The sequence below is a fragment of the Palaemon carinicauda genome, chromosome 22, assembly GCF_036898095.1.
Source record: "Palaemon carinicauda isolate YSFRI2023 chromosome 22, ASM3689809v2, whole genome shotgun sequence".
Lineage (NCBI taxonomy): Eukaryota > Metazoa > Arthropoda > Malacostraca > Decapoda > Palaemonidae > Palaemon > Palaemon carinicauda.
In genome coordinates, this window is record NC_090746.1 from 57114728 (window position 1) to 57138583 (window position 23856).

The window sequence follows — 23856 nt, forward strand, 5'->3', positions numbered from 1 at the left end:
TCATCCGATATAATTATATGTCCCGTAGGTGGTTAGTGTCTTAATTGCATCTTATGTGGTGCACCGTAAACATTGTTTAAGGGTCCTGCTTCTGAGTAGCCTTCTACTTAACCTCTATTACAGCTTCCTTTCTTCCATTTTGCAGAATGGCCTTACAGGCCCCAGCGCTGAGAAAATGCAATCCTATAAGAATATACTATAGTCCATTTCTTTTATCGAGGCAGATTTGCACCGACTCGCAGCGGTGCCCTTTTAGCTCGGAAAAGTTTCCTGATCGCTGATTGGTTAGAATTATCTCGTCAAACCAATCAGCGATCAGGAAACTTTTCCGAGCTAAAAGGGCACCGCTGCGAGTCGGTGCAAATCTGCATCGCTAAAAGAAATTGACTATAGTGTACCAGAGCCGTCAAAGTTGACGTTTAAATATTTAGATAGATATGCACACACAAGCACTCTTTCCTGTCATGTCCATTGGGAGAGGGAGTAGTCATACCCTGGTGAAAGGGGGGTTGTAGTTAGGAAAGGGGGAAGAGGTGGGAAGGATTAAATCTGTGTACCCTCGAGCAAGAGAATTCTAACCTAAGACAGTGGAAGACTATGGTACAGAGTCTATGGCACTACCCAAGACTAGAGAACAATGGTTTGATTTTGGAGTGTCCTTTTCCTAGAAGAGCTGCTTACTATAGCTCAAGAGTCTTTTCTACCCTTACCATGATGAAAGTGGCCACCCCTTGAGCGAAGAAGAATTGGTTTGTAATCTCGGTTGCAAGGTGTGTGAGGACAGAAGAGAATATGAAAAGAATAGGCCAGACTATTCGGTGTATGTATAACCAAAGAAAAAAATGAACCGTAACCAGAGAGGGGATCCAATGTAGTACTGTCTGGCCAGTCAAAGTACCCAATAACTCCAGCGGTAGTATCTCAACGGGAGTCTGGTGCCCTGGCCAACTTACTACCTACAATAGCAATAGGATGGCCACGATAAGTTCCATTAATGACAGGATATCCATTTGTCTATTTTGCCTTAGAAAACTCGTCTGTTGTTTAAAGGGAGTAACAGTTCTTATTCTTTGGAAAAGAAAATCCATAAACATTTTGATAAATAAATGGCCCCAAGAAGAACAGATGGGAAGAGATTACAGTTCCCAATCGATGAGTGAACATTTTGAAGATTTGTTGAATGAAGATCAAAGGAGGCAGATCTGAATGATGCCAGAGTTGAAATGGTTGGTGTAGGTTTTCGAATGCTCGTAAATGTCTCTGGAGGACGTTAGGGGAGTGACTGAAATGATAAATAATAAAAATACACAGCGGTTGATGGAATGACAAACACGTTACTACAGTTACTGAGTGATAGTGTCTGGCCGTGGCTGGCTAAGCTGATTGTTCCATTGTTTGAAAGGTGATGGACACGGCGGTAAGAGTTATAGGGAAGATGTAATGTGAGATTTTGATAGAAGAAGGAAAACATGACAGGAATAATGATAAAAAAAGAAGAATGTGGGTCAATTGTTTGTCGTGAAACAGATACAAGAGAAGAGTGAAAGTAAAGGTATAAAACGGTGTGTAATGCACATGTCTAAAAAATGTTAGCTCTGACAATTAGAGAAATAGTCCAAAATACTCCTTAACCCGGACAAAAATGATATAAAGCTGAAAATTGATATAGAGGTCAAAGATAGGGTCAGGAACATCAGGATAAAAAATGCCCCATTGATTGGAACCTGGGAACTTTTTTTTTTTTTGGGGGGGGGGGGGGCGGGCAAAATCTTGAGATGCCCAAATCATTTAAGCTTATACATCATTGGATAAGAAATTTTTTCTAGAACTGCTCAGATATGAACGTTTCCTTAAAATTGACCTGATAAAGGAGAATTGATACGTTATGACAAGAGCTTATAATTACTAATTTCTGTGGTATAGATTATTCATTTATCAAAATATTTTCAGTTAGAATAGATCATCTTCTATGGATGCTAGGATATCTATTCCATCTTCTTCCTTTTCAATGGTACCAAATTCTTCAACTGCCTAAAAAAGAAACAAAGTTTCATTGATACACTTCTAAACTTCAGCATTAAAAAAGCAATGCTAATATTTCAACCCAGGGAATATCGAAAATGTTTTCAAGTATTTTTTCTCATTTAAATGACATTTCCTTCAACAAAGAAAGAAAGTCAAGAATATTTGACTAACAGAATCTTAAAGAACGGAAAGGGTACTGGTACTATTAATGACCTTGGTATTGATGCTTGTACGATGCATTGACCTATGGTGAGTTGTTTAAGATTGGAAGGTACAAGACTGCCAAGAAATATTTTCAAACTCTCGGGCATCCATTTTGTTTCATAATCTATATCACTCAGCTCTTCAGTGGAAGGATATTTTGATTTATCAGCAGTGATCTCTCTGACATCACTCTTGATTATTTTAACAACAGTAGTTATGATGTTATATGGTGTTTGTTCTTTCGTATTCTTAAAGCTTTCTAATATAAAAGAGGTCGTGTGCCTGAAGCAAACGAGGTTTGGCTGAACAGGGACTTACTGAAAAGTAGATGTGTTTTCCGTAATGCTCAGCTAGTTTCTGTTTTAAAAATTTCATAGAGTAACACTCACTGCCTTCGCTGAGCGCCATCTTGCTGTGAACATCTGATAATATATATAGTTCGCTATCATCCTCTTCTTCCAGCAACTGATGAATTCTCAGAAAATTTTCCATCATTGTTGAATCTAATGGACGACCTCGCTTGTTTTCACTCTTGATCTGGAGTCTCAATCGATTCATATATGAAATATGATAAATTGCCTCCTCAGCAACCAGACCATTGCAAGACATCAAGCGAGAATGTACTTCATCTCCCCATTCAATTGGTGGAAGAGTTTCTACTCTAGCAACTGTTGAGTACTTATGTTCTGCTGTTTTCATACAAAGAAAACAGTATGTCTTCCAATCAAATGTGCTTTCGGTGGATGATCACATTTTTTTTTTCTTGGCACAACACTAGCTGTTTTTGTGATTATTCGAAGATCAATCAATTTTCTTCGACATGTATGATACACCAGATTTTTTCCAGCTTCCAGTTGCCATGGTGTGTCTTTAAGGAACCTAGAGTGAACAAAACGTAAGATGCATAAGAGGCAATCAGCTGCCAAACGAAAAATTTCACAAGCTAAAATGTATGAAATAGTATATAGAATTAATACATGAATAAATAAACAATATTGCTTTACATGATGTTTGTCCGGGTGATTTGCTAATTCCCCTCTACTAACTGTCTTGCTAGCTAGGACATTGCCACTGTCACTGGCCTTTCATGAACGGCCTTTCTAAGCTTTAAATAGAGCCTAAGACAAGGGCATAAATGACATTCCATTACTCTTCAGTGTCCGTGGATGGGCTTATACACAAAATTAGAGAAAGGGGATATGTGATTGGTGTAAAGTTTATGGCATGACAAGACGAATTATTAATGGATTTTGAAAAGGTTGATATTTTGACACAGTAATGAATGAAGCAAGGTCTATAGAAAACGTATCCTATAGACCTTGGAATGAAGATGCAGAAGGGAACTGCACAAACTACGAAAACAGTAGTCAGAAAAGGAGAAAGTTGAAAGTAAATAAGAGGAATTATAAAGGATAAATTAGAATCAAATAGACGTGACAATGAATGTTTATATGAATAAATAAAGGAACTGGTTGATAAGGTTAGGTATTTTTCGAATACTGTAAACATAACAGAGGTCACTAAAATGTCGAAAGAATTCAACATGGAAGTGAAAGAAGAAAGTTTTGAGCAATAGTAGTGAAACTAAGGTAGATGGATCAGATTATTTTGAAATGGTTTGTTTATGTGGAAAGAATGAACGAAAATAGTATATTATTCAAAAGTGCTTAGATACTTCAATATTTAACCTTGAACATTTTCTTGTTAATTGATTAGTTTTACGGGTTTCCAATCTCTTGTCAGATATCTATCACAGTGCTTAAATCGATTATACTTCACTGTTTTTTTTTAATACTCGTAAAAACACAAAATTGCGCGTCACTTATCAATTCTGCTGCGGAGAAAACTTTGTAAGAGATGACGCGCAAATGAAAATGGTGCGTAACTGCTTATGTTTGTACAAACAACATTGCAAGAGACAATGTTCAATGGGGTCCTCTTACAATGCAACGGTAAAGGGAAATTCCAACTGTTTATTAATTTACTTTTCAAACACATTATTATAGTGGATTGACAGACTCGAGTACAAGCAAATTACTTTAAATGAACAACTTTTTGAGTGAGAAATGTGTAAAATAAAGTTGCTGATATTAACTTGACCACGCATAGTTGTAAACATCAGAATAGAAAATTTAAAAAGATCAGTTCTTTTCTTTACTAAAAATTACATTTCAGGTCTGTAATTATGGAAGTGTTTCTTCCCCACTCATAGGAGTGATTTTAATTTATCGACAGGGGGAACAATTCAACCAGAAGGCCGGTTATTGAATGTGGCGTTTATCTGTTCAGCTTCTCTGAATGACTCCGTTCATTTCAAAAGCGCAGTAGCGCACTGTTATTAACGACGAGGCTGGAGTGCGCATGGTGGGGCTCTGCCTATCTGCTAAAGGAAGAACACACGGCTCATCGACTGACATGAACAATTATAGGCTGTGGACAGGCAATCTACAACGGAGGAATCTCTGTGGATAAGTCAATCCAACATGGTGCCTTCTTTTCTTGCCCTGTCCTACAAATCTTTGCTTACTAAGATATGCTGTGATGATTATGATCCAATACAGTAGCCCATTTCAGGTCATCGAGTAGTGACCTTGCTGTTTCATGGTAGCTGTGAAGGTAGCCTACAAACTACAGAATAGAGAAGGAACCAATGCCCGCGGGCACCTTCCAAGTGGGAGAAAGTTCCTTTTCTCGTCTCTCTTGACCCCCCAAAGTTAATGTTATTATACTCGAGTCGAGCTTGCCGTATCTTCACCGTTGCCATGCTCCTGGGTGGGAAGTCCAATAGAAATCTAAGCTGTGATATTCTAAGAAAGATTAATGAGAGGAAGCAAGGAAGTGTCTTGAATAGTTTCGGGAGATTCTGATTCAACTGGCATTTGAGGCCCATACGGCCCTTTTTAAATGAATGACTTTTTTTCAAATGTAAATGATTTTTTTTCCTAATGTATGAAGGGTGCGGATGATGCTTATGCATTGTTAAGTTTCTGAAGAGAGCTTTTGAATTTGAACGTAGAGCCTGTGTGTTTTCACAATTTTCGATACTGAAAGTTCTCTTAACAAAAGCTAATTAATTTCTGCCATTTTAATGACGACGCTGAATGATCCAGCCATAACGGTGGGCTATATGCTCCGAATTCTACTAGTTTTGGGATAGTGAATCCTGAAGCATCTGATAGAGAGAGAGAGAGAGAGAGAGAGAGAGAGAGAGAGAGAGAGAGATTGCGGTTAATCTTAAGGTGTGGATCTACCATGTTGACTATAGTGTAATTAAGTGAACATTGCAAACTTGAGGACATTTGGAAAATAAACACACACACACACACACACACACACACACACACATATATATATATATATATATATATATATATATATATATATATATATATATATATATATATATATATATATATATTCATCACCACGCTGGCTATTGCGTAATGGTGATGGTGGGAGAATCGTTTACAGCAAACCAACATCGTGGGGTGACCTTGACTAGTACAGCTTTGCTGATCATGAGGATACTCAAACCCTATCACCACGTTAAGGTATCTCCACTCAGATAGGGATATATCCACCCACACCCACACATTATATATATATATATATATATATATATATATATATATATATATATATATATATATATATATATATATATATATATATATGTGTGTGTGTGTGGGGGGGGTGGTTAGAAAAGGGTAAGAAACGTAAAAGTAGGAGGAAGAAATGTTGGAGTAGATCCATTGCAAATCCTATGCCTAATGAATCTGCTGTCCTTATCTCCCCCAATGTGTATTGCTTCCTGCCCGGGACATTTTATAAAACCCTGCACTCGTTTTGCGATGTCAAAAACATGACTGTCTATATTCAATACAAGAGAGTTTTTCTATTATCTAAACCGGTTTTATCCTATTGTCCAATGATTTCAAATCGGCCAACAAAAGACATTCCATAATATATAACATGGTCTGGTAATGCATGGAATCTGTGACCGGTTGAAAGATCTTGGACCGGAAATTTTCAAGGAAAAACGCGTGGAGTGGTGGTTATAATCCAGTACAAGTGGAGAAGAAATATAGTAATCATTATGCGTCATCCTATGTGAATGAAACTCGCGCTTTCCTTTCTGATCTGGTCTGTTATGAAGACAGGTGAATGATATCACCAAAATTTACATAACCAGTTGAATGCAAACAATTAAATCTACAGCAATTCAACATATGGTCTTAAATCCAATTTATATATAAAAAAATAGCGTTGACTTTTTTGTACTGATATATGGTATTGTTCAAGCAAACACACTAGGCGCATATTTGATGGACCCGGACCAAGTGAGAAATATTTATTTGAAATTTCTGAATACTGAGTGAGTGAGTGGCATGACCACGACTACTAGGGTATAGCAAAAACAACTATATACAGTGGTTTGCAAGTTTGTACACGCACCGGGGAGTGACCTTGTAGGTGTAGGCTACGTCTAGACCATTTCCCTCAAAATTATATGGAATGATTAGAACACAATGGCGAATTTCCATTAATAAACTTGCTTCTAAAACTATTTCAACATCTGCGTGAGAAAGGAAACCCTCATTCATTCTAGTGTCACCCATTTGTAATTTGGTATGAGTGCAGGCTACATGTGCTCTGAAATTAAAATAATCAAATCATTGACCGGCTTGCTTACACATGTGTCTTGTGCAAAATATAAATGCACAAATGGTACAAGGGGAAGTGACACTTAGGCCTATTTTCCGATGAATGACGCATTTGGTGATTGTGCTTATATGCATACAAATTTTCTAAGAAATTACAGTAACCCTCCATAAATCGAAAGTATGTCAATAAAACAGGAAAGAAATAATGACTGTTAATTCATCTACGATACATTATAATCATAAAACTCAAACGTGTTCGTGCGTACGTGTGTTTGTGTTCAGTGTGGATGGATGTGATGCTTTTGGTCGGCAGCAGATGGCAGTAAGAGTGCGCCGCCCCACGCAACCTTAAACATGGAGCAACTGGAAAAGGCGGCGCAAATATTAATGGTTAGTGAACTCAAATTGCGTTGAAGTGTACTTCAATCGAAAGATTAAGTTTTGAAGGTTATGTGGAAACCCCCATAAGGGTCAAAATCCGTTTCAGGAAAGGTCACGAGTCGAGTGAAACGGAGAGGTTGCTGGTGAGGTTGTGTCTGGTAGACAGGATGTAAACAAACGGGTAGGGGTTATGTCTTTGTGTGGTGCATCTGGTTGGTGGTACCTGTTGCCCACGCCCACCACACCCATGCCATGGGCTCGTCTGTGTCTATTATGCCCATTTCTCGCAGTTTTTGCATATAAGGAATCTACCATAAGGCCAGCCACGACCTAGGCCTAGGCTATGGTGCCCCGACATCCCCCCTTCCAATGACTTGTCATTTCCCGGAAAAACATCCGTCGGAAATACGTGACAGAGCACGTTGTCCTGATGACTAAGGTTCAGGAGTTGTAATTAACATTTGATTCATAAATTGCTCTTCATCCTACTAGGGCTAGACTAAGTAAGCCTAGAGTACACTAGGCCTAGATTTTAGCTGTAGGCTGCACTTGACATAATTCTATGGGATTATTATTAGTATTATATTACTGTCTTATATAATTTCGAAAATTTTAGTTGTAACCTGTTATTTAAATTTTTAGAATTTATTTTTTTTGGGGGGGGGGGGGCCCGACCTAAAATTCAGTCGTTCCAGATTATTATCGTTATAGTAGTCTACTTGGTTATGTGTTCCCAAAGCTCCAGTTTTGAGTGGATTACTGTGGGAGACTTAAGCCCTGTCCACGCTGTCGAGCATGCTCGACGGGCAAACAGTGATACCAGACCACAATAGGTATTGAGAATGATGGTTGATGACGTCAGAAGCGCGAAAACTAAAGGCAACTGTACGATGCCAGATCCCTATCTGTGGTTTTCCTGCTTCTGACATCATTAACCCTCATTCTTACTAACTATTGTGGTCTGGTATCACTGTTAGCCCGTCGGGTATGCTCGGTCGTGTGGATAGGGACTTAGAAATAACTGTATTACATCCGTCAGAAATTTTGTACTGTTATTAAATTGCATTGTAATAAATTGTGAATACAGATACCATAGTTAGTGTTTAATTTGTAATACTGTAAATACCTTTAATATGAAAATGCATTGGATGCTTATGAAGACGTTAGTTAAGAGGCCTGTGTATAGCTTAAAAAATACAGGGTAAAATTATTGAATGGTGCTATAAATGGTTTGTAAAAATATGACTGGTTTTCAATGTATTTTGTGGTGGTTCAAACATTTTGTATAATGATTCTTGGCAGAAATACATATCTTTTGAGTTGTGGTGCTCGACTAACAACTTAGAAGCCATGGTTTTGTGCTCGGGTCGTCTTCAATTACGTTCGAAACAACTTAAAATGTCATGTACAGTAATTGTCTTCTACAGTATTTGTATTGGTAGTTAAATTAACTTTTTTAAACTTTGTTTGTGCCAATTATTGTCATGAAAAAACAATCATTGTAATAAAAGACAGTTGCCGTAATCAAAACCGTGAAACAGTAAAGAAACAGTCAAAATACTTGAGCTTTTGATTATCAGACTTCTGGATGCCTAGAAAACGGGGTTTTCATCCCATTTTCTTTGGAGTCGTTCAGAGCAGTGTTCATCGTATTACAAATACTGTACCTCCTTTCTCATTTGAACCAATGAGTTATTAGTTTTTGCCTTGCCATATGCTCACTTCGTTCGAAATTAAATAATTTACTTTTCCTATGGTCTGGCAAGCTGACTATGTTTCGCCATGCACATTATCCCTGTAGGCCAGTTATTTGATGTAAATTATCAATTAAACACAGTTAATAAAGGGGTGAGTTGTAGCTTCGCACTCAAGCATCTGTTTGAGCATGGACTTGTCATCTATTTCCAATGATCACACTAACTATATGAAACATAGGTTTCTACCCAAACCTTTTATTAATAACATGCTCAATGAAATAAGAGCTATGATTATATTGCATATTCCAATATTGAAAATCAATAACAGAGTTTTAGAATATAGAACGTTAGACCCTTGATTCTGTTCGAACAAGTAACTTATGGCAGAAGCACCATCTATCAAATGTTTTTCTAAACTACTGGGTGGAATGAGCCTCCTATGATATGCGCTATGACAGGAGCAGCAAAATGGGTTTTTTTTATTAAAATCTGAAGCTTCGTTAATAGAGGTTTTGCCAGTAGTATATGTTATTTAGGATAGTGTTTGTCCCTGCGCAAATACAAACCCTTCGCTATTTATAGGGGTATTACTTTACGGCAAGGCTGAAAGACTAGCCAAGACAGTTTTATTGAGGGATAAGTACCCCCTTCCACCAGTTAAGGGGGGGGGGGTTGGGGGGAGACCGGCTATCCCGCTCACGCCTGTCGGCTGAGTAACCACTTTTGCTTTTGGCTTGGTAGAATCTATACGTGCCATCTCTCTCCCGTAGTTTGACTTGCCTTGACTATTAATGTGCTTTTTCTTTCGTTACGGGTGTGTGTTTGTTTGCAGTCCTGGTATGCGGCCTGGTCCCGAGGGCCGCACCTGCGGTACCTTCATGTCGTCCATTCAAACTAACCCTCCTGTGCCCGGCTTGCTGGGGCTATCGGTGTTCACGGTATGACACCTGTATAGAGTGTCAGGAGTGGCCTCTTTCCCAGTGGGAGAGGTTCAGGTGTAAGAAGAAGTCTAATTACTATTCTTCGCCTTCAGGGTCTTCCTCGAAATCGAAGAAGTCGCGGGCTTCTGCTTCATCTATCCCCCAATCTTTTTCCAAAGCTGCTACTCAGCTGGGCCCTTTCGGGGTATGGTTGAGTAGCAGCGCAGGGCTTGTGATTTCTGGTCAGTCTTGTGGGATAGGTGAAGGTGTTGACTTCCCTAGTGAGTCAGCTCCTTCCTTTCCCCCAGGGAGCGATTGCTCTTTCTTGGGTCTTGCATCTTTTTTGGCCATCGCTGGCCGTCGATGGTCCGCTCTCGAAGGAAGATCTCTTTAAGCTCCTTTAGTTTGGAGCGGAGAGAAGGCAGTCATCTCCTTGTTCCGCGGAGGTTGATCCTCCTTGTGTGGGTGCATGCTGATCCACCAGGGAGAGGTGGCAGAGCATTCTCCAAAGCAGGTTTCCCCTTCGCGGGAATGAGTCTCGTTCGCGAGAGAAGACCACCACGGGGCATCGGTGGTACTTGTTTGCTTATAGTTCCCCTCCAGGTGAGGAGGGAGAGTCTAGTCTTAAGCGATGTTCTCTTTTTGGAGAACCAACCTTCCCTTCGGGGGAGGTAGCTCTTGAGCTGAATCAGTCTCCCCTTCGGGTGGAGTCTGCTCTACGTTTCTCTCTGGAGGTTGTAGGGTGGAAGGGTTTGTGATCTCTCTCCATCCAGGACATTCTCCTCCTCTGGCTGTGAGAAGACGTCTTTTTGAACCTGCTGGTTCTCACGCTGACCCTTCGGGGTCTTATGACGATCACCCTTTGGGCTCTCGTCTTGTTGATCCTGTGGGTTCTCATGACCCTAGGAGTCCTTTGGCCCTCTGTCGTGCTGAACCTTCGGGTTCTCGCGACTTGGAACTTCCAAGTTCCAGTTATCCTTATCCTGAACCTTCGTCTGTTGTAGCGGTGGTTACACTGAGCCTTCAGGCTCTTGTGCCATCAGTCACGCTGAACCTCTGGGTTCTCGTGACAGGGAGATCTCGGTCTCTCGTTACGCTGTCCCTTCTAGGTCTCGTAACCCTGGTTACGCTGAACCCCTTGACTCTCGTGCCTCTTGTCACGCTGACCCATTGTGGTCTTGTGGCAGGGAAACTTCTGTTTCCCGTTGCGTTGACCCGCAACCTTGGTTATGTTGAGCCCTTGGGCTCTCTTGCCTTTTGTCACACTGAGCCTTCGAACTCTCGTGGCAAGGAAACTACGGTCTCCCGTTGCGCTGGCCCTTCGGGGCCTTGCAACACCGGTTTCGCTGAGCCTGCGGGCTCTCGTTCCGAACGCTATGCTGAACCTTCGGGTTCTCGTCGCAGGGAAGCTTCAGTTTCCTATTACGCCGACTCTTCGGGGTCTCGCAACACCGATTTCGCTGAGCCTGTGGGCTCTCGTTTCGAACGCTACGCTGAACCTTCGGGTTCTCGTGGCAGGGAAGCTTCGGTTTCCTATTATGCCGACTCTTCGGGGTCTCGCAACACCGGTTTCGCTGAGCCTGTGGGCTCTCGTTTCGAACGCTACGCTGAACCTTCGGGTTCTCGTTGCGGGGAGTTCTCTCCTCATCTCGTGAATCCTATGAGTGCACACAGTCGTGCTGAACCTGTTGGTTCTCGTGACCCTCGTCATTTTGAGTTTCACTCACGACAGGGTCTTCGGATTCACGCGACTGGCGCTACTTTGAACCTCCGTTATCGCAGCCCTCTTCCTGTTAGTGTCCATCCTACAGGATTTGGTGACGAGGTACTTCAGGGTCCTCTTCGCGTGGATTCCTACGGTTTGCGCCCTGGAGTTACGCTCCACGGTTGCTCCACCTCCTGGGTTTCCTCCACTTACTCCGGCTCAATCTCGTGCTGCGTCGTTCAATGCCTTTGGAGCGTCAGTGCTTGACATTGCAGTGTCTCGCGTTAGAGAGGGTTCTCGCTGTTTGCTATCCTCGCAAAACCGCCCTTGCCTGACTCCAGTGGTCGCTTTGTCCTCGGACAAAATCCCATCGCCATTTTTGGCTGTAGAAGGTCACCCTTCTCAGGGTAACCCTATCACCATGAGAAACGACCATCACTCTCCAATCCCGGGCTTCCACCACCTCAGAGACAGCAGTCGCCTACATGACAACGCCCAGACCCTATCCTTAAGGGTAGGCCTGTGCTGATCTTGCCTGCTGGGAAGCCTCCTACAGGCAAGAGGGCTAAGAAACCTTCCGAGGTTCCTAAGCCCAAGGATCTGTGTATTCTTAAGGACCTCCCCCTCAGTTATTTGGGAGCCCGTGACCCCTCATGGCTTTGAGTATTATTCAGTGTAATGCATCAAGCCGTGATGGGGGTCACTCCCCATTCCCAATCCTTAGGAGGTACTCCAAGGACTCCTTTGTTGCCACTCTCTCATTCCTGGGGCTACTCCTGCTGACCCTAGGAAGAGTTTGGAGGATTCCGCCCCTGCGGTTCTCCCGTGTAGGGAGAAACCCTTCTCCCCTCGCAAGAGACCAGGAGATGGCACTGTTTCTGATTGCAAAGGCATATATATATATATATATATATATATATATATATATATATATATAGTGTATATATAAAGAAAAAAATTAATAATGTAATGAAAAATAGTCCATTACATTAATCATTTTGGACTACAGTATAGGATTACCTCAGATTAACACTTCCAGACAAAAGAGTAAGACATTTATGTACGGAGCATCCTAAGTTAGGTTAGGCTGGGTACCTTGGGTCAGGTATTATTTGTGTGATGGTTTTTCTGTTGAAGGATGTGAACTACTGTATAAAGAAATGATTTTAAAGTGGATATAATTTGTCTGCAACTAAAGTTAAATATAAGAAGGTGAATCGGCAAGATCATTGAGAATGCTCCATATGAATACAGTACATGCATCGTCGTATATGTATGGGATGTTGTTATTTCCCCATGAAACCACATTACGACAAGTATACAGTACAGTAGTTATTTGTCCCCTCACGTAAGTCTGTAAAAGAGAAAAAAGCAAAGATTGGATAGGATTTGATCTTTGTTTACCATTTTTCAATATCAAACTTACCCGATGATCATATAGCTGCATCCCTGCTGCCCGACAGAAAAAACCTACGGGAGGAATACGCCAGCGATCGCTATACAGGTGGGGGTGTACATCAACAGCGCCATCTGTCAAGTAGGTACTCAAGTACTCGATGTCAACAACGAACCAATTTTCCCTCTGTCGTGCCACAGGCAAGACCTACTAAATACGCCGTCCCTAACTGGATTTGTTTTCACAACGATTTGGTGAAGTACACTATTCCAGTTTTGAGCTTTCGCTATGCAGGGGTTTTATCTTCATTTCAAAACTTGAACTCGTTTTGGATAGATTTAATTATGGTGACGAAGAGAGTATGGACTCTCTTTCACTTTTAAATGGCCGACCCTTCCCTTAGACGGAAGTGTTGGTGACGAAGAGAGTATGGACTCTCTTTCACTTTTAAATGGCCGACCCTTCCCTTAGACGGAAGTGTGTTTAGGTTTTTGGTAATTTTGCTTAACAAGTTATAGATCTATTTATTTTATATCTCTCCGCCTTTATAGGCCTCTTCGATTAACTTTCCATTTATTATAAACTTATAAAAAATTAATTTTTATGTTTGTTTATATGCGACCTTTCCTATTAGTAGGCGGTCCTTACTTGGAACCGAAGTTAATTAACATTGAGCCCGTCATATCGTATTTTCCTTTTAAGAATTTATACTTTTTTAATTTTAATGTTTTTGAAAGAATTTCTTTGATAGTCTCGTACTGTTTTCAAAGATGAATTAACGTTTAGTTTAGTCTCCGCAGTTGTTGACGTTCAGAACGTTCAACATGCGCTCTATCGTTACGATAGAGAGAGAGTATTTCACGGTTTCACGTTGCAGTAAGAGTAAACCGATTCTAGCGTTTCGTTCATTCTTTCTTAGCTTAAATGGTTTTAATTCTAATAAAGGAACTTTTTATTTGGGAAACCTTTCAGTTTTTTCCTTTAGCAAATAATATGTTTTAACGATATATAATTGGGCTCTTCTCTCAGGTTCCAGTTAAGAGGAAGAGAGAGAGATAGAGACGGAGGGAGAGAGAGGAGAATAAACGTTTCGTTCAAGCGGGTAACGTTGTTCTTGTTTTTTACTCTTCTCCCTAGTCGCTGTAGGGAAAGAAGGTAAAACGTTTCTAGAGTTTTATTCTTGTTCCCAGGCTTTATGCGGTGAGAGATTTTAAACGTAGTTTATTTGATCTAGTGTTTAGTCTCTTTTCCAGCCACTGAATTCTTTATCTTTCATTATGTTTTTCTGTTGCATTGTAAAACTGTTTTCGCAATTACTACCCTTTAATGAAGGATAGGATTGCGTGTTTCAGGTACAAATCACTTAAAGTTTCGATTTCAGTGAAATAAGTGCAAACAGAAAATCAAAAGTGATAAAGTGATATGCGCAAAGTGTTACAGTGTTGCGTTCGAGGGTTCGTCTGTTCGTGCCAGTTGTTCACCTAGTCCGATACCTCTTACAAGCTCCCAAGCCCAGGGGAGAAGTAATGTCGAAGGACTTATGGGTTCCACAGGCCTTGATCGACGAACAGACGTTTCCCTCGGTGGTTTCGGGTGTATCTACACACGTTGCCGACGTGATCGCCTCACCCACATAAAGACGAGAGAGCCCATTTATTCCTCGTCTGCGGAAGAGGTTTCTCGCAGAAACCATGGACCAAATCTTGCAGCTTTAAGTGCAAGTCGGTCCCTTCCGCGCAAGTCCAACGGCCTAGGTGTAGCCACTGGGTCAGTTCGGACTCGCTGCAGTCATCCGACGACTGCACACCTCCCAAGAGAGGCAAGGTGGTACCGCAACAGGCAGTAACTCTGTCTGTTGCCGCACCAGCTGTTTTAGACCCTCAGTCACAACGGACAGTAGCTCCGTTTGTTGCCGTCTTTGGTAGACCCTAGTGGTCCATGCTGCAGACTATGCAGTCTCAGCTTGCTTCCTTCATGCAGGAGTATCGTGCTGAGAAGGTTGACACTGCACCTGTTAACCTACAACCTGCCACGGTTGTGCGCTCAGCAGATACTGCGGCTGCCAGCTCCCACACTCCACCTGTGAGAGCTCCACCACCGATGCGCAGTCGACCCTGCCAGACGCATGTTCATGCTGCACCCTCCGTTGACATGCGTGAGCTACCGCATCAGCAGTGGGAAGGTGCTGTCAAGCTGCCGTGTTTTGACGCAATGCGGCATGTTCCGCAACCCACGGCAGTCCCTCCCACGCACCAGCACTCCGCTTTTGTTGTTGCCAGCTCCCACACTCCGACTGCGGAGAAGGTTGACGATGCACCCGTTGGCCTACAGCCTACCACGGTTGTGCGCCCGGCATGGCTGCCTGCTCCCACACTCTTGTTGTGAGAGCTCCTCCACCCATGCGCAGTAGACCCTGCCAGACGTATGCTGACTCCCACAGACACACGGAGCACTCCGTTGCCGTGCGTGAGCTACCACAAGCTGCCGTGTTTTGACACGGTGTGTCAGCCTCCGCAACACACTGTGGTTACCACCACTCGCCCGCAGCAAACTAGTCAGTCAGGAGTTGAGGCTTCCCCACACAGCTTTGGTTGTTGCCAACTCACAGACTGTCAAACAGTTACATGACGTTGCCTTCTGGTCTGCTACTAATACACCAGTGCTGTATGTCCTCACGCACCTGTTGTGGTTGACAGTTCAGTTTTTGACAGTTCACAGACTGTCAAGCAGTTTCATAACGTTGCCTTCTGGTCTGCTGCTTATGCACCAGTGAAACCCTCACTGAGATAACCTAGCTTTTCTCGGACATGGTTCCTGTAGATGAGAAAGTGCTGTTCTCCCTCCTTCTGATATTCCCTTGAGGACTCTGTCATTTGGAGAGGAGCCTTAAGCTGCTTAGCCTCCTATGGACTTTAATTAAAGTATAACATGCTTCCAGGGAGGGTAAATGGTTCCGCTTCAGTCGCTAACCCCGTCTGTTGCCACACCTGCTCCCATAGACCTTGGGCTTTGTTGCAAGACATGCAGTCCAAGCTTAGTCCTTGATAGAGGATTTTTTACGGAGAAGAACCTTCTTGCCAACAACCTTCCTACCGGTTAGTTGTACGCCCTGTTGACGCTGAGATATCCTACTCACGTCCGCCAGTTGAGATGGTTCCTCCTCCGGTGCGACCCAGTGTGGGTTGCCAGTCGCACGTTGACGTTAAGCGACTCTCGGAGGTGGTTGTGGACGTTCAGTGTGTCACTAGGAAGACGTTCAACAACCAGCAGAGGTGACTTGTTGTGACGCAGTGCGGCAACCTCAGCAACCCGATAAGGGGTTGTCTGCACAACCCATACAGTCTAGACAGTTTCGGGTTGTCGCTGTACTTCCTCGCTTCCCCATGGTTGACAGTTCACAGACTGTGCAGCAGTACCATGATCTTGTGTCCGGCTCCGTCACGCATCCACCAGTGCGACCGGATTCAGCGAGTCAGACGTTGCCCACTCCGTTGCCGTTTCCTCATCAGTTTCGGATGAGGAACCCTCTGATGAGGACATGGCTGAACAAGACGATCAACCCCCAGCCCTGCTATCCATCCAGAAGATGCTGAAGAAGGAACACGGCCCTGTCAGGCTGTGGATGAGTCTGGTTAAGACACTCATCCGTGGTTCAATTGGTGTCACTTGGAAGACTACACCTCCGTCCTCTTCGGTTTCATCTAGCTCTTCACTGGAAAAGGACAAGACGCTAGAAGCGGTCTCGATCCCGGTTTCCGGAAGATAAGTCTGGTCTGACTGGATGAAAAGACTTTATCAACCTTTGATAGGGTCTTCCCCTGACTGTTCAGACTCCCAACCACGTTCTCTTCTCAGACGCATCGGACGTAGGCTGGGGTGCGACCTTAGGCGGTAGGGAATGCTCGGGATTATGGAACTCGAGTCAAAGGACAATGCATTTCAACTGCAAGAAGCTTCTGGCAGTACGTCTGACCTGAAAAAGCTTCAGGTCTCTCCTTCAAGGCAAAGTAGTGGAGGTGAACACGGTCAACTCCCTGCTTTGATGTACATCTCCTAGCAAGGAGGGACCTACTCTCTGACATGGTACGAGTTCGCAAGTGACCTCCTCTCCTGTTCAACAGGTCTAGACTTTTCACTAGTAACAAGTTTCTTCCAAGGCAACTTGAATGTCTTAGCAGATTGTCTCAGTAGGAAGGGACAATATTTCCAACATATTGGACCCTCCACAAGGATGTATGCAAGAGACTTTGGGTCACCTGGGGCCAGCCAACCATAGATCTCTTCGCAACCTCGATGTCCAAGAGGCTCTCAATACTTTGCTCACCTATCCCGGACCCAGCAGTAGTTCTTTTAGATGCATTTCTACTTGATTGGTCTCATCTAGATCTATATGCATTCCCTCCGTTCTAGATTGTCAACAAGGTACTGCAGAAGTTCGCCTCTCACGAAGGGACAAGTGGACGCTAATTGCTTCCCTCTGGCCCGCGAGAGAATAACTTACCGAGGTACTTCGATGGCTAGTAGACGTTCCCAGAACTCTTCCCCTAAGGGTGGACCTGCTACGTCTGCCACGCGTAAAGAAGGTACTCCAAGGCCTCCACGCTCTTCGTCTCACTGCCTTCAGAGTATCGAAAGACTCTCGAGAACTAGAGGTTTTTCGAAGGAGGCAACCAGAGCGATTGCTAGAGCAAGGAGAACATCCACCCTTAGAGTCTACCAATCGAAGTGGGAAATCTTTCGAAACTGGTGCAAGTCAGTATCCGTATCCTCGACCAGTACCTCTGTAACTCAAATAGCTGACTTCCTCTTATATCTGAGGAAAGAGCGATCTCTTTCAGCTCCCACTATCAAGGGTTACAGAAGCATGTTGGCATCAGTCTTCCGTCACAGAGGCTTAGATCTTTCCAACAGTAAAGATCTACAGGGACCTCCTTAAGTCTTTTGAGACCACGAAGGAGCGTCGTTTGGTTACACCTGGTTGGAATTTAGACGTGGTTCTAAGATTCCTTATGTTAGACAGGTTCGAACCGCTTCAATCAGTCTCCCTGAAAGATCTCACCTTTAAGACTCTTTTCCTGATATGCTTAACCACAGCTAAAAGAGTCAGTGAGATTCATGCCTTCAGCAAGAACATCGGATTCTCATCCGAAACGGCTACATGTTCTACATCTTGGTTTTCTAGCCAAACACGAGCTGCCTTCTCGGCCTTGACCAATATCGTTCGATATTCCAATCTTATCGTATGGTTGGAAATGAACTAAAAAGAGTTTTATGTCCTGTAAGAGCTCTTAAGTTCTATTTTAAAACCTTTACGAGGCCCGTCTGAAGCTTTATGGGTTCAGTTAAGAATTCATCTTTGCCTATGTCAGAGAATTCTTTATCCTATTTTTATCAGACTGTTAATACGAGAAGCTCATTCCCTTCTGAATGAGGAAGACCAAGCTTGGCTGAAGGTAAGGACACACGAAGTTAGAGCTGTCACAACTTCCGTGGCCTTTAAACAAAATAGATCTCTGCAAAATATATTCGACGCAACCTATTGGAAAAGCAAATCAGTGTTCGCGTCTTTTATCTTAAGAATGTCCAGTCTCTTTACGAGAACTGCTACACTCTGGGACCATTCGTAGCAACGAGTGCAGTAGTGGTGGGGGCTCCACCACTACAATTCCCTAATTCCAGAACCTTTTTAATCTTTCTCTTGAAATATTTTTGGGTTGTCCGGAAGGCTAAGAAGCCTTTCGCATCCTACTTGATTTGGCGGGTGGTCAAAATCATTTCTTGAGAAGTGCCTAGATTAAAGGTTTTGATGAGGACCTTTAGTATGGGTTGCAACCCTTCATACTTCAGCTCCTAGGAGTCGCTCAGCATCCTATGAGGATCGCGAGGCTCAGTAAGGAAGACGTACTTAAAAAGGCAGAGTAATTGTTCAAGTCGTCTTCCTTACCAGGTACTTATTTATTTTATGCTTGTTATTTTGAATAACTGCTAAAATAAAATACGGAATACTTAGCTCATAATGTCAACTTGTTATGCTGGTCTCTACCCACCCCCCTGGGTGTGAATCAGCTAGCCTATATGATCATCGGGTAAGTTTGATATTGAAAAATGTTATTTTCCTTAGTAAAATAAATTTTTGAATATACTTACCCGATGATCATAAATTAAAGGACCCACCCTTCCTCCCCAATAGAGAACCAGTGGGACAGAGGAGAAAATTGGTTCGTTGTTGACATCGAGTACTTGAGTACCTACTTGACAGATGGCGCTGTTGATGTACACCCCCACCTGTATAGCGATCGCTGGCGTATTCCTCCCGTAGGTTTTTTCTGTCGGGCAGCAGGGATGCAGCTATATGATCATCGGGAAAGTATATTCAAAAATTTATTTTACTAAGGAAAATAACATTTTTAAAAACACTGAGAAGAATTAGGTAGAAAAAGCACCGAGACACCAATTATTAGGACAAGATTCATATCACAAGATTATAGACAAGGTAATCAATAAGATATGGAACATGGCTACTAGCAATAAGACAAAAAGATTGGAAAATTAAAATCAAACATGATATGCAAAGTATACTGTAAAGAGATGGAGTAGATGCTTTAATTGATAAGAATATTTATTTACAATATATACATAATTCAAAGGAGATGATAAGTCTTGTTATTCAAGAAGCCCACATTGTGTGATACTGTGCACTTCATACTGAAATGTGAGGCTGAAGTTTGAAAGGTTGGTTATGAATATGGAGACAAGGTTATATATCAATATGGCATATACAGCTTACAGGTATGATAAATAACATGTGATCATCTGCTTCTACTGTCAAAGGTGTGGAAATCTTGAAAAGAAATATAAGCTTAAGACTGATGATTATGTTGAAAATGTTCTGTTAATAGTAACTCCAATGAATACAACTATCATGAGGCTAATCATATAAATTGTACTAAATAAAAAACATGGTAAATTTGAGCAATTGTAAACTTTAGTTATTATTATTATTACTAGCTAAACTGCAACCCTAGTTGGAAAAAATGGATGCTATGAGCCCCAAGGGCTTCAACATTGAAAATAGCCTGGTAAGGAAGGAAAATAAGAAAGCATAGAATAGTGTGCCTGAGTGTACCCTCAAGTAAGAGACCTTTAACACAAGACAGTGGAAGACATGGTACAGAGGCTATGGCACTAAAGATTTGAGAACAATTGATTTTATTTTGGTTTTCTAGAAGAGCTGCCGACCATAGCTAGAGCTAGTGTCTCTTGTACCCTTACCCGTAGCAAGTGGAAAGTAGCCACTGAATAATTACAATGCATTAGTTAACCCCATGAGTGAAGAATTTTTTGGTTATCATTAATGTTGTTAAGTGAATGTATAAAGAAAAGGCCTGACTATTCGGTTTATGTTTAGGCGAAGGAAAATTAAGCCATAACCAGAGAGGGATCTAATGCAGTACTGGCTAGACACGGACCTAATAACTGTAGCATTAGTATCACAATGGATGGCTGGTGCCTTGGCCAATGTATTACTGACGGACTTTGAGAAAATCAGCGTAAACAATTCATGACTATTAAGGATACCATAAACTGCAGCTGAGTAAATATTCAATCTGTTGGAGGTAATACAGTGTAGCTCAGAAGGTTGATAAATGAAAAGGGTTTCAGCATAAATAGTGATAGCTAAGACATGGCATATTTTCATATGGCAAAGAAAAATGAAGTGACTTCAAAACTCATGCTTTCTTTCGTATGCAAAGAGAGGGTGTTTTGGGGAAATATGTTTTTTTTTTGTTTTAAAAGGCCATTCTCATCTTAAAATAGTAAAAAGATCCAGTGGCAAGTTATGAATATATTACTGTCTATTAGGCAGATTTTATGCACCAAAATTAAAAGAATATTGTAGTAGTTTACAAACCACTGAGAACAACTATGAAATGAGATTTCATTCTTTGGGTGGATGATACGTCAAATTGTGATGCAGTTGCTTTTAGTGAGTGACAGGGATCATATTAGCTGGTTAATAATTTTCATTGTGTAACAACATTGACTGGGCATGCATTTGGTTTAGTTTTAAATGATGTTATAAGTATTATATCATATATTAATGTAGAGAAGTGCACTATTTCTACAATTTACAATGATATAACTTTTAGACATAAGTTATTGGAAAGCAGAGTGATAAAGAAAAATAAGTCTTAGAAATGAGTAAAATTTCTCTCCATGTGTGTATATTGCTGAAATTACTAAGAAAATAAATAATATTAATATTCCCTTGTGATAAATAGGCTTTCCACCGGAATGAAATTATGTCTAGAGACCATTCTGACTCCAGTGATTTCGTCCTGGCTAGTGAGTCTGTAAAAACCAGGAACGAAGAATAACGACAACGTAACAATTAAACATAAAGATATAGTCTAAATCAAGCACCTTCCTGAGGCGTGAACATGACTATAACAAAAACTAGATCGATATTCTTCGTCCAAATTGGACTTGCTAGCAAATAGATACCATAGTAAAAAACAATGATAAATAATGATAATAATATTGGTCATAAAACGTAAGTGATATAACCTAGATGACAGAGTACCAGAAGGGTAATATTACCTTTGAATAACTACCGAATCGAACAAAACCAAAATGGCTGCCGATACCGAGGACGGCCAAGCCTCTTCCAAAATTAAAATCCACATTACTGGAACGAAAACAAATGCCCAGTACTGAAAAAACTGTCAAAACAAACTATGGTACTTATCATTGGTAAAGGTGAAGTAGTAACGTCAGTCATGTTGAATTAACGACAATCACTTTCGAAACACCTAACAAAATAAAAACGACTTAGCGGGCAAGTCCAAAACAGAAGGATGACCTGGAGAGCGCGAGTAGTAGGTGTCGGTAGGGTAGCACAACTGTATTCTCTAGGGCCTGTCACGGCCCTCCCCTTTGATGAAGGGATTATCTAAATGGAAGACAGCCTGTGAATAGTGGTTTACACACGCCCTTGTTAGATATACGACACCAACAAGGTGCTCGCGCGAGGGTTGTAACCTCTGCATTCCATGCTTTTATCTTTCTCTAGTATATTTGGAAGATTTATATTAGAAAAGAAGGACTTTCACCGGCCGTCACAGGTCTCTCCCCAGAAATAGATTTTTCCTTTGTCAAAATCCCTTATGTATTGATGCATCTTATAATTGTATGCAATAGTATGAGTAAAAATAAATATGAAAGCATCTGCCCTTCGATAAAAGAAACTATAATAGTTAAGGACAGATTTCCGTGATTCAATAGAGATCGAGATTTTAGAATAAAAATTAGGCAAGGTGGAAAGAATTGAAGTGGATTAGGCAAAAAACAATGTGCATGGTGGGAATAGGAAATCATTAAGTGGCAATGCCATCATTTAGTAGGGAGGAAGAAAACTGAATACTCTACTATTGTATAAGTAAAACGTCCGGGAAGCAATATTCATGAATACATATTGTATTCTGAATGGGAATGAAAAAGGCTCTCAGATTTTTATAAGGTCCTAGAATTAGCTGATAACTTCGTGGAATGCTTTAAAAAAGAAATTGAAAATATAATTGGAACTTTCGTGGAAGTTCCAAATAACATTGGTACTGAACCATAGACTTAAATAAAATTAATGAGATTTAAGAGGTTTTTCGCAATACATTGCAAAAAAAATGTCTGGATTCGGCTGCAATGTACCAGGCTAAGTGGGGAGTTCTGCTGTAGATGTTGTGGAAGGGGTATGTCTTCTCTCGATACAACTATCATTGATATCACTATCTCAGTGATAGCAGATTTTTTTATACCTTCGAGAAGAAAAACTCCTCTCAGTGTTGCCGGTGAAAGGCTATGGCTCGGCCTTGAGCCTTGCCTTTAGACTGAAAGGAGTTGATATTTTCTCCTCATTGGCGTTCTCTTTTTCCTCATACAAAGTTTCGAGGTTTCCTGTCCTCAGTCAGAAGTTAAACCACCTTCATGGAATGTTCTACACGTCTTACGATTGCTAGAAGGAGACCCCTATGAACCGTTACATCAGGCATCAGATCACCTGACTGAAAACGGTCTTCCTATGCGGTTTGGTCTCGCCCAAGAGAGTGAGTGAACTGCATGGTCTCCCATTCAAGGGGATTGGGAGAGGTAATGCTCGGCTTCATTCAAAATCCGGGAGTAGTGGATCCTAGATTTGTGCCCTTCCGGATGGAAAGTCTCTGTCAAGTAACCAATGACCCAGTGAAGGCTTTGAGGTGTTACTTCAAAAGAACTTCAGAAGCTTGTCCCCAAGTGAGCAGATTGTTTGTCAGCATGGGGAAGGTTAATAGAAGAATTACTAACAACACAATTTCAGCGTGAATTTGTAAGGTCCTAGAACGGGATTTGAATACTGATTCTTCTCTGCATATGTGGAAACCTAGAACTCATGACGTTGAGGGCATTGGCACATCTGTAGCGTTAAGAAAAACTACTCTGTGGCGCAGGACCTTCAAGCATGCCTGTGGAAGCATCAGAAGACCTTCACCACCCACAACCTGCACGACATAACCCACAGCAACATGAAGAAGTTTTCCATTGGACCTATGGTGGGTGCACAACAAAAGGATTTTGACATAGGAAAAATCTGTTTTTGGGTGAGATAGCCATGTCGTCCTGATGGAAGTATCCTAAGATAACCATAGATATCTGCACCCCAAACAGACCTTACCCAGTCTAATCCACTAAGGGGAATGATAAGTAAGGAGCCGTTACACATCCTATCACCTTCGAGTGCCTCTATACATTCCTGCTCTTAAGATACATCCCTGATTATACACGATATCTTCGAATAGTTGTTTCCGGGGGTTGGAACCCCGTGATACCTGAC

The 23856-nt window shown here is 41.7% G+C and overlaps 1 protein-coding gene across 1 annotated transcript in view; it reads left to right on the forward strand.

Moving 5' to 3' along the window:
* Positions 1-7182: 7182 nt before the first annotated feature.
* The window catches only part of LOC137616464 (exportin-4-like), a 148422-nt gene continuing 131748 nt past the window's right edge, over positions 7183-23856 (forward strand). Inside the window, 1 exon segment of the mRNA XM_068346264.1 lies at positions 7183-7283. Coding sequence (XP_068202365.1) covers positions 7248-7283 — 36 coding nt within the window. The 5' untranslated portion in view covers positions 7183-7247.